The sequence below is a fragment of the Amphibalanus amphitrite genome, unplaced genomic scaffold (genome assembly GCF_019059575.1).
Source record: "Amphibalanus amphitrite isolate SeventyFive unplaced genomic scaffold, NRLGWU_Aamphi_draft 000657F_arrow, whole genome shotgun sequence".
In the NCBI taxonomy this organism is placed as follows: Eukaryota; Metazoa; Arthropoda; class Thecostraca; order Balanomorpha; family Balanidae; genus Amphibalanus; species Amphibalanus amphitrite.
Window position 1 is genome coordinate 88,831 of NW_024882151.1, and position 11,400 is coordinate 100,230.

At 47.3% G+C, this 11,400-nt stretch overlaps 1 protein-coding gene across 1 annotated transcript; it reads left to right on the forward strand.

The window, feature by feature from the left end:
- Nucleotides 1-533: 533 nt before the first annotated feature.
- On the forward strand, nucleotides 534-11,248 carry LOC122364125 (general transcription and DNA repair factor IIH helicase subunit XPB-like). Its single transcript, XM_043334228.1, has 16 exons — nucleotides 534-679; nucleotides 3,900-3,974; nucleotides 4,179-4,309; nucleotides 4,597-4,707; nucleotides 5,345-5,494; nucleotides 5,607-5,777; nucleotides 6,102-6,272; nucleotides 6,594-6,798; nucleotides 7,270-7,392; nucleotides 7,630-7,803; nucleotides 7,996-8,124; nucleotides 8,449-8,588; nucleotides 8,865-9,029; nucleotides 9,346-9,532; nucleotides 9,920-10,068; nucleotides 10,349-11,248. Exons 1-16 carry the CDS (start codon nucleotides 646-648, stop codon nucleotides 10,592-10,594), a joined length of 2,361 nt encoding a protein of 786 aa, XP_043190163.1. The 5' UTR covers nucleotides 534-645; the 3' UTR covers nucleotides 10,595-11,248.
- The last annotated feature ends 152 nt before the right edge of the window (nucleotides 11,249-11,400 follow it).

Here is an 11,400-nt window from a genome sequence, read left to right on the forward strand (position 1 = left end):
TGACGTCAGCTCGTGACGTCATCTGGGGGCAAGTCTTGAAGTCCCGTTTAAGTCCTATGCAAATGGGCGATTTTTGAAGCGCTGTAGAACAAACTCTGCTAAAGCTAGCACAAAACTTAGTGCATCATCGGAAAGTCGAGACACTTTTCTTTGAATTATCTAAGAAGCGTTTTTCACTAAACCCATTAGTTTTTCCAAAAATGCGTAAAAAGCCCCCATGCCTCCGCAGCCTCCCTTCCGCCGGCCGCCACGCCGCCGCGGTAGTGTAGTGGTTAGGATGCTTGCGCCGTAATCCAAAGATCGTGCGTTCGAATCTAGGAGCGGGTAATACTTAAATCGAAATTTCAAGCAGAATATGTGTTTTTTCTTGATAAATCACTTATATTACAGCTAACCGTTCATAAAACTGTCGATAACAATTGACTGAAACCCAAAATATAGAATACATTCTAATAAAACAAATTCAAATATGGCGGCCGTTGCGCCAGGCTCCGCCCCCGACTCCGCCCCTTCGTGTGACGTCATCTATGCACTTGGACACACAGGGAGATAGGGGACGACGGGGACGACATGGGCCTGAACTTTTTATGTCTTGCTGATATTTCAAATACCAGCTGTTTGTGATAATTGTTGCATTTTATTGAAATGGGAGGTCGGAAGAAGGGAAAATATGACAAAGGTTAGTGATTCTCTCAAGTCTAAAATAACTAGACCATTTATTTAGATAGGTACCTAATAGTATGGCAATTTGAGAAAATTTTGTTGGGATAGGGTAGTATAAGCGAGAATAATGAACAGAAATTGACTTGGTGGTTAATGGGGACATGAGTGTTGCACTTGAGATTGCCTACAATTTAATGAAAATTGATGGCTTTGTAGTCATTGGTGTAGAACCTCTATTACATTAGGTCATTGTATTGCACAATCACCTTGTAACATCGGGGTACCCAGACTGTGAGGGTGCAAATCGTATGCCACAAAGTTCACTTTTTATTATTGTCACAAGTGTCTTTTCACAGTGAACTATAAAACAAATCTTTATCTAACCTGACTTAAAGGAAAAGGGCCACCTTCGTGAAATATGAAGATATCGTTGTTTTTCATTTTTACATTATTATTTTTCATTTTCTTTTTAAAACTGGTGCCAGAAGTGCACAATTCGCGAAAAAGTATTTAAAACTATTTAACATATTGGTACTATGTTGATACTCTCTACGGCACCTACTGTATGATGGCATAGCGATGACGTCACACTCAAGCCAATCAGCGTTCAGAAGACAGACTCGTCGGATTGTGTCAGATAAGCTGATTGGTTAAAGCTGAGCTGGTTGGAGCTGATTGGTAAAAAACCAAAGCCTCGCCGCGGGTGGCTGTATTGTCGGATAAGAACGCATTCCTGGGATAAGGATGCATTCCTGGCGTATTTTCTTTTAAAATTGCCGATAACTACGAATGGAGGCCGAAATCGGCCGTAAGGAGGTAGACAGGCAGGTTTTCGGACACGGGCTATAAGATGGCTATCTCAGTTTCAATCCCCATGTTAAAGGTGGCCCTTTTCCTTTAACCTTCTCTTCAGCCTGCAACCTACCAACCTGCCATCCTCAACCTGCAGCCTACAACCTACATAATTTACTGTGGCATATGTGTGGCTAATAGGAACTGGGGAACATATGGATGCCTCCCGACTGTTAAGCATAACTTGAACTTTGGTTGATGAGGTTTTGTCTGTGCCAGGGTAGGGGCAAAGTGTGGTAATTTTAATTTATAGTCTGCAGTGGGTCAGGTCTGCCCAGTGCAGTGCAAATTAAATGGTATGTGGATTTTGAGTGGAGTGGTGCAGGCCCAAATGTTACAATGCTCAAATGCTCTGCTGGCACAGTGTTGTTTAAGAATGTCAGGAAGTGAAAGCACAACAAGGTGTGCCAAATGGTAAGGAACTAGTTTAGTGCAGGCTGGTGCTGCTGATTTCCAGCCTTTTTTTGGTGGGAGCTGGTGTATATTTGTCACCCTGGTGCTTAATGTAGCGCAGCAGCTCTGTTGATATGCTTCCCCCAGTCAGGAGTAATACCAAGAGTGATGTCTTGCTGGTGGCTTACCAATCTAATTACTTTTTAAAATACAATTCAAGGTTGCAGAAGAGTAAAAGCTTATTGTATGGTCAGATTTTTTCTGGCATACATTTATTTTGTTTCTGTGTATTCATTATTATTATTTTAGGCTTCTGTGAATTACTGGCTTGGTTGGTAAGGACTTGTGTAGATTACCTTCAAGTTATGCCCCTGGTCTGGTTCATTCCCAATGTTGCCATACATTGCAGTCTGCTAACTTTCACCAGCAGCTGCTTTGAACTCAATCCTGGCTCTCTCCACCTCATTAATCAATCACAAAGCATCAGGTGGACAGGTCTAGGGGAGATTATGATAGAAAAATGGGTATCCATACAATACAGCTCTTCTTAACCCTCGCCCTGGCAGGGGGGGGGGTCGATGCGACCCCCCCTAAGGTTTTTCGAAGATAGCGTAAAAACGGCGGCGCGCAGCGCCGCCAAATTTGGCACAGCCTATGGCGCAACCTTTTTACATATGACCTGAAAATTTCAGGTCCGGGTGACCTTGGGTCAGGTCACCAGGTCAGAAAAACCGGTACAAGGTCATGGTCAAATTTCAATTTTCTGTTTGCACCTGTCCAACTCACAGTTTTCGACTGATTTCCTTCAAACTTTCAGGATGTGCTAAGTTCACCGAGTTGTATAACATATAGTCCGTTTTTTTTTAGGTCACTGACCTGAGGTCAGTTAGAGGTCATTACGTCGTAATGTTAAGCCTATGGGAAAATACTAAATTCGGAAAATACTGGAGATATCCGCTTCGTTTTATCACTTTTGTGCTTTGAAACCACGGTACTTAACAGCAGGTCACTTGGTGCTTCTTTGTTTGGTGTACTTATCCATGGGTCAGGTCAAATGAGGTCAACTGAGGTCAAATGACGTTTTTGCCAATAACTTGGCACATAATTACGCTAAAGCTTAAAAAATGGTATCATTGTGTTCCTGGTGATGAGCCGAATCAAATGACATGCGATATGATGCAATTTGGTTAACTTGAACTTAATTTATTAAGTTAAGTTTACTTAAAATTTAAGAAAAACTTTAAGTACACTTGAGCAAGCTAAAAAGTATATCATTCGACGCGCCTTGACGTGCTGAGTTCACTGGTGCTTTTCTTTTTGCTCTATCTTAATTAGATCAAAAGTTATAAGCGAAAAACTTTTGACCTGTTTTTAGCGAAATTTTTACATTTATACCCCCCAAAACCCCCCTAAATATTGACCTAGAGCAACCAAATTTGCACAGGGGCGAGAACTCCGGGGGGGCCCACCTACCTACCAAATTTGGTGTTTCTAGGTGCCATAGGAGCCAATCGCGAGGGGGGGGGGGTCGCATCGACCCCCCCCCCCTGCCAGGCCGTGTTATGAAAAATGCCCTGCCAGGGCGAGGGTTAAAAAGGATTCTGATAGAAAAATAGGTTTCCATGTTACTTCTATAAGAAACCTGTTCTAGCATTTTCTTACCTTAGTTCTGGGCATGCCCTTCAAGATGCTCTGATCCAGTGATGCCTGAATCATTTAAATCACCAGAGCTAGTGTAGAGCAATACATCACCTTGAAAGCATACACTGGTTTAACATGCACACTGTGTTGGGAAACCTTAACCTTCCTGTCTCTTTTAGTCAACATTCTGCATTAGAGGCATCAAGGGGTCCACATGGATTGTAAAAACCAAGCTGAGGTTTCAAAGCAGCCTGCCTCTATGGTAGTAAGGGCCACTCTAGTCTTAGCTGCTGGTTGATATTCACAAGGTCACTCCCATCATTCAATGGTGTCCATGTCTTCAATTTCAGATTTTCGTGGAAAGAGGAAGACCTATGAGCCCCCATCTAACGACAACTCTGAGGATGGATTCGATCCGGAACAAGGTGAGCACAAAGCTAAATTGAAGCCTGCTACAACAAAAATGATATCCTGCAATGGTGGTATGATGCCCTAGCTGCGGACCAGTTCTTTAGTTACTGCATAATTTGGTGTATTCTTGTCCTCTGTTTCTCTGTATAGATAGAACAGTTTTAATGGATGAGTTTCTTTGTCAGCAGATGTGTAATTATTTTCTGTCTCATGTGCAGACGGTGTGCCAGACGCCGCGAAGCACGACGCCGAAAAGGAAGTGTCGACCACCGAGGACGAGTTTGGAGCCAAGGACTACCGGTCGCAGATGATCCTCAAACCAGATCACGCGTCGAGACCACTATGGGTGGTAGGTCTCAATTAGGTCCCACGTGTTACACTATTTCCATGATTATTGCTGTCTTGGACTCTTGCTCGACAAAATTGGATTTTCATTTATGTTTCATTGGTAGTATTCAGTATTCATAGAACGATTACCTGATATGCACTTGTATAACTTCGAAACCTTGTCATATCGAATAGCTTACTTGTTCTGACATATTTGTTACAGCCTTTGCCTCAATCACACTCAAGCTTATGCCAACCAGACTCTTGCACTGTGCCCTCACGCTGTTTGATTTCTTTCCTCTTCCCCAGGCACCGGACGGCCACATCTTTCTGGAGTCGTTCTCGCCCGTTTACCGGCACGCACACGATTTCCTCATAGCTATCTCGGAGCCGGTCTGCCGGCCGGAGCACATACATGAGGTGAGTGCTGAAGGGAGCCGAGGGGAGCGAACCAACCAACAACCCAACTGAGGAAGTCCTAGTGAAGTCAGCCCGACATTGGGTGAATGAATTATGTACTGAGATCAACTCAGTATCATTGAAGAGCCAGTTCTGGCGATATCATTCCAGTGTCCTAAAATTGGATATTGGTTGGGTGTGTCGATGAAGAAGAAAAAAATCCTAGGATGAGAAAAAAGAAAGTAAGTAACTGAAGCATTTTTGCAAAATGGTGTAATGCCAATTTTTATGCCAACTGATACCAGGATTTCATGTCAGGATCTTGACAGGGTGTGGAACAAAAGGATGTGGGTGCATCAACTATCAAGTGACATGTGAACTGGTTGTTGGGAATACATGAAACTCTTTTCAGAGATGAAGTAAAGTCGGTCATTCATATTTTAGAGATGAAAATATTTTCCCCATTAGGTGTGATTTTGCCACCAAAAAGTCTGAAAAAAAAAAATGGAACACTGTATCGTTCAGTAATGGTGACGTTCGAAACGACTTATCAGTTGTAGGCGAGAAAGTAAAAGGCGTTTTATTCTAAATACGTGGCCGCACATGAAGGCACGAACGTTGTTCACTGCTCCGTTGACTCGATGTCTTCCGTTTGCAGTACAAGCTGACGGCCTATTCCCTGTACGCGGCTGTGAGCGTCGGCCTCCAGACGGACGACATCATAGAGTACCTGAAGCGGCTCAGCAAGACGTCCATCCCAGACGGTATCATAGAGTTCATCCGGCTCTGCACCGTCTCCTACGGCAAGGTCAGGCAGGGACGGTTGTTATTTGGTGCCCTAGCAACCAGTGAACCACATAAATCTGTCTTTGACCTCGTTTTCCGACCCTCTGACACCTCCTTTCCTCGTTGTTCCTCAGGCCAAACTCGTGCTGAAGCACAACCGCTACTTCATCGAGTCGCAGCACCCGGAGGTGATCCAGAAGCTGCTGAAGGACCCGGTCATCTCCGATTGCCGGCTGCGCCAGACGGCCGAGACGGACACGGACGCTCTCATCACCGAGAAACAACAGAAGGCCGACAAAATGCAGGTACTGGACCGTCACAATTCCATGCTGCATTAAAACTATCACGTGTTGAAGCTCCTTCAGTACCAATGTCCGGCCGGCACCTTATTAGACAGAATTAGATACCTACGACGCTCAAGCTAATCAGAGGCTTATTAGGCGTTTTCTTCCCTTTTTCTCGCTTGCCAGTTAAAAACATAAAGTTCGGGTACTATGCCAATATTGCTACGTGCCTGACACTATTCCAGACTGCCTGCTTACCACGTTACGTCGACCTCTCCCCTCCTCTGCGTCTCCGTGCACCTCCTAACACTAGGCTCTAACTCCACCCTCCCCTGCGCCTTCCAGTTCGGCAGTAAGCCGGAGACCGCGCCGGCCGCCGGCGGAGAGACCGCCCCAGCCGAGAAGGAGGCGCCCGTCGCCGTTCCTGACGACATCACCAACTTCTACGGCCGACTGGACGACGACGATGACGAGGAGGCCGCCGAGACGCAGACAGTGTCGTTCGAGGTTCAGCAGGTACGGATAGTGAGATTGCAGGAGATGTTAGAGGCTGAGGATGATGTTATCGTTTGATGGAGGCCATGTCGATGTTGTAACATACCTATGCAAAGGACGAGAGCCATGCTTGCCATAAAATGAGAGGTTGTAATGCTATTTAAATTTGGAAGTACAAAGTTATACCTCGTAATTGAAGGAAGCGTCTGCTATTTAACCGTAAAGCAGTCAGGGTAGCAGGTTCTACACTCAATATGACATGACATTTCTTGTCATTTGTGAGCCATCCAAAAAGCTATTCACTGGACGTCTTCTAATCTCGTTCTGATCCCCGCCCAACAGGACCGTATTGAGGTGATCCAGAAGCGGTGTATCGAGCTCGAGTACCCGCTGCTCGCCGAGTATGACTTCCGTAACGACTCTGTGAACCCGGACATCAACATCGACCTGAAGCCGGTGGCCGTGCTGCGTCCCTACCAGGAGAAGTCGCTGAGAAAGATGTTCGGAAACGGACGCGCCCGCTCCGGGGTCATCGTCCTGCCGTGCGGTCAGTACGGGGACGGAAGGGGAGCCGAGAGAAAGGATAGAGGAGAGTTGAATAAGTGAATTAAGGAAGGTAATAACTAATAGCTGGGGTTATACAGGGTTACCTGGGAACAGCGTGGAGGGATATGCAGCCCTATGTAACGTCTTGTAGTGTAATTTGAACTGATGAACGGATGCTTCAGAGTGTCGGCTATCTGATTTTGCTACAACTTTTTAGCTTATTTTTGTTTACCCTTAATATTTTCAGCAGACTTTGACGTTTTTTTCGAGAAATTCATATGAGCCACCACTGATCCATTCCAATTTCCATTTCAACGCATTTATCATCTGCTCACTGCTGAATAAAACATACGCACGGGATTCTGCAAAGCCAGCTCACATTTGCATTGTGATTCGTAAGCCAACCTCATGGACACCCCACCCGATTCGGGAAAGTCCCTGCCCTGACCTGATTTCTCTCTGCCGTCCACAGGCGCCGGTAAAAGTTTGGTGGGCGTCACGGCCTGCTGCACGGTCCGTAAGAGGGCGCTGGTGCTCTGTAACTCGGGCGTCTCCGTCGAACAGTGGAAGGCCCAGTTCAAAATGTGGTCCACAGGTGAGTTTAGTGCTCAATGCTCATGACTCTGATTGGTCGGATGGTAACCGATCGAAGTTTCGGAGAGGCACTGCAGTTATGAAGTTTTGAAAAGAAAAAAACTTTAACTGCGAATCAGTTTTTTTTGCACTTATTTGCCGACTTTTCGGTCATGCTCATACATAACAAACTTCCTCGAGCCTCTGAAGTAAAATACGACCCCTTCTTCCCCTGACCCACGCCGTCTATCATCTGCAGCGGACGACAGCATGATCTGCCGGTTCACCTCGGACGCCAAGGACAAGCCGATGGGCTGCAGCATCCTCATCACCACATTCAACATGATCACGCACACGCAGAAGCGCTCGTGGGAGGCCGACCAGACAATGCAGTGGCTCAAGGAGCAGGAGTGGGGAATCATGGTGCTCGACGGTAAGGAACCGAGGGAGAAAGGGGAGATGGGATCACAGAGATGGGAGAATATATGACGATCAAATTAGTGATTTTTTGTTGGTGTGAGGACGTATGAGTGAAATGTTTCGGCGCTACTTTGTCCGGCTTCACATGTTTCTTATCTTGCTTTCCCGCTACGCACCCTGATCTTTATCATGTTCTGTCCACCAGAGGTACACACCATCCCTGCCAAGATGTTCCGGCGCGTGCTGACCATTGTACAGGCGCACTGCAAGCTCGGATTGACGGCCACCCTGGTGCGAGAGGATGACAAGATCGCCGACCTCAACTTCCTGATCGGTATGTGGCGCACGGGTGTGAGGAACTGACTTATATCAACTGGAGCCGTCCTCACTCCTAATCTTCTGCTGTCTCTGCTGAGGGACTTTGTTAATTTTGATTGTCCACTCGAGATCAAATATATGACGATAGATGCTAAGTTATGCTATTGGTTCGAATCCAGTGTTATTGAATCCAGCTCTGAAACGGCCAGACATTCAGAGGTGGCCTCCACTTCAAATTCGCGTCTTCGTAGCCTCTTTGACTCTGAGGAGTGCTAACCCCTGGTCCAGCCCAAGTTTTTTTTTTCTTCTCTGGCCTCTAACCCTGACCTGTGACCCCCAGGCCCGAAGCTGTACGAGGCCAACTGGCTGGAGCTGCAGAAGAACGGCTACATCGCGCGCGTGCAGTGCGCCGAGGTGTGGTGTCCGATGGCGCCCGAGTTCTACCGCGAGTACCTGGCCTGTCGCAGCACCAAACGGCTGGTCAGTGGCGGACGAGGGGCGGTCGGGAACGGGATTGGTAAAACAATAGAACAAATAGATATGAAACGGACGTGATTGTGATCATGGCCAACTACTATCTCTAGATAGGTGTGCCGATTTTCGTACCTCCTTAAATTGCGTGACTTTTTGGTAATGGGAAGTTACCACAGTGCGGCCGCGAACCACAATCCTAATTCGTGTGTACAAATGTTATGGTTGGACTTTTTTCTGACTTGCTCGAGTCGGTATGTGACTATATCGACCTGCGACTTTCAGCTGCTGTACGCCATGAACCCGAACAAGTTCCGGGCCACCCAGTTTCTGATCCGCTACCACGAGAAGCGCTCGGATAAGATCATCGTGTTCTCGGACAACGTGTTCGCGCTGAAACACTACGCCATCAAGATGAACAAGCCGTACATCTACGGACCGACCTCGCAGGTAACCATGGGAGAGCTGGCGGTCGTAACGGCGCTCGTAACGTGGAATATGTCTGGTATCTGGCGTGGAGAGTTACCATGTTCTGTGTAACTGATGACTCAGCTGCTAGCTGTTCCATTATGCACGAGGGGTAGGTACTTGTTGCGTCGTGTCGCCATGGTATTCTGATACATGTGAGTCATCAAATGCATCGAGATGTGGCTGAGACTTTCACCTCAGATATCCATTCTAAATTAACGAAATCATGTGACCGGAATGCGGCAAATATATTTAATTAAGTATGACCACTCAATAATCATTTCCAATGCTTCCACAGAGCGAGCGGATCCAGATCCTGCAGAACTTCAAGTTCAACCCCAAGGTGAACACCATCTTCGTGAGTAAGGTGGCCGACACGTCGTTCGACCTGCCGGAGGCGAACGTGCTGATCCAGATCTCCTCCCACGGCGGGTCCCGCAGACAGGAGGCGCAGCGGCTCGGCCGCATCCTGCGCGCCAAAAAAGGTCGGTGCATAGCCGAATGGTGACGGACTGAAATGGAATTGCGAAGTCCTGCTAGTTTTAGCAGTGGTTTTTGGTTTCGACCTGGTTTTACGCTGTAAGCTTGAACTTTATCGCCGGTTTGGAATTATTGCATGGGACAGAGTAGGATATTATCACATTTTGATCATAATGTCCCCGCACTTCATGATTGATGATGAGCATTAATAGCTTCTGAATTCCGGACGCCCTTAGACGAAATATTTGTCTCATCATTAACAATGTCTACCTGGTTTTCGCTCACCCGCCTATTTTTTCCAGTCTTTGATTGTATTTCATCCTCAAGCGATGCAACCGTTCCCAATCTTTAGCACCACAAAACCTTTACATCACCTTCACCGCCACCGCCAGGCGCCATCGCGGAGGAGTACAACGCCTTCTTCTACACGCTCGTGTCGCAGGACACGGTCGAGATGAGCTTCTCCAGGAAACGGCAGCGCTTCCTCGTCAATCAGGGCTACAGCTACAAGGTCATCACGCGCCTCGCCGGCATGGACGAGGTAAAAGCAGGACTTGATAGGCAATTAGTGGTTTGAATGGGGCCCGCTTGAGATCTAGCTTTTGTTGTTGTTGTTGTCGTTGTTTTTTTTTTTTTTAGTTGGTATCTTATCGCGGAATGGGAACAGCTCTTGACTTGGTTTTGGTAGATCGTTTACTTTTTTGAGCCACAAATGAAAGCTGTTAGTCTGATGGCGGATCTGCTGATAGGTAGTTTTAAATAAAATTTGCTCGTCGAATCCCTCCGCACCCTCACCCCTGTCACGCTCTCCGCCTTCCCAGGACCGTGACCTGCTGTACAGCGGCAAGGAGGAGCAGGGCCAGCTGCTGCAGCAGGTGCTGGCCGCCAGTGACCTGGACGCTGACGAGGAGCGCGTACCCGGCGAGGGAGGCCGGCCAGGCACCTCGGGAGGCTTCCAGCGCCGCGCCGGAAACATGGGATCCATGTCCGGCGCCGACGACGCTCTGTATATGGAGTACCGGCGCAATATCAAACATCCGCTCTTCAAGAAGTTCCGCATCAAATGAGCGGCGCCGCTAGGCAGTCTGTGGAAACGGATGCCCGGTGGAGAGCGAAGATGGTAGAGAACACAGGCTTTCCAATGATGACCAGTGTCTGAACTGGAGCGCTATCTGTAGCGGATGACCGTGCGATATGCGCCTGAACATTGAACGACAAAACCTAGGCCGGCGTGTGCCAGCTGCTGTATGGCTGTGGTTCGAATGCTCTGGTACTCTCTTAACGTAACTAGCCGGTCAGTGTAACTATGGGTAGGCGACTGTCCTTCCCCGAAGAGGACCATCCGGCGCAGCCCTTAAACCCAGTGCAGTAGGACTACTGTGATCATTGCGAGTCGCACCATCAGGTGATGGAACTACTGGGTCTGCGAGGCCTTGATGGATTTGTTGACGACAGTTTCTCGAATCTGTGCGTTCCAGCGTTTGTCGAGGGTGTTTGCAGTTTTGTACGGACGTGTGAAAGCACAGAAGTGACAAGTTAGTTGTGAGCATTAATCGGAAATCTGCAAATATTTGATACTGAGTGAAAACGATTTTACTGTTTGCGCGAAAAGCCTCTTCGCATGAAAGCAAGATGATCAAGTGGCATGGTTTGATTGAAGCGAGACGTGTTCCTATATTTATGCGTGATGTGACTTAGTATGAATACAGAGCAGCTTTCATTATTTTGTCTCACGGGCTAGCGAAGTATCTAGCTCGAAGGCACTACCTACAGAACTACGTGCACTACACTACCTTCAACTACATGCTACGCGCACTTCTTCAGTATGCGTTGACCGTACTTGGGCCGTACAATTATCATTTCAAATACGGGA

Bases quoted from the DNA above. Each gene is read 5' to 3' on its own strand.
- LOC122364125 (XM_043334228.1), top strand. From the start codon at position 646: ATGGGAGGTCGGAAGAAGGGAAAATATGACAAAG. The intron at 4,708-5,344 runs GTGAGTGCTGAA...TTCCGTTTGCAG, and splicing joins GGCCGGAGCACATACATGAG to TACAAGCTGACGGCCTATTC. The intron at 9,533-9,919 runs GTCGGTGCATAG...CGCCACCGCCAG, and splicing joins CATCCTGCGCGCCAAAAAAG to GCGCCATCGCGGAGGAGTAC.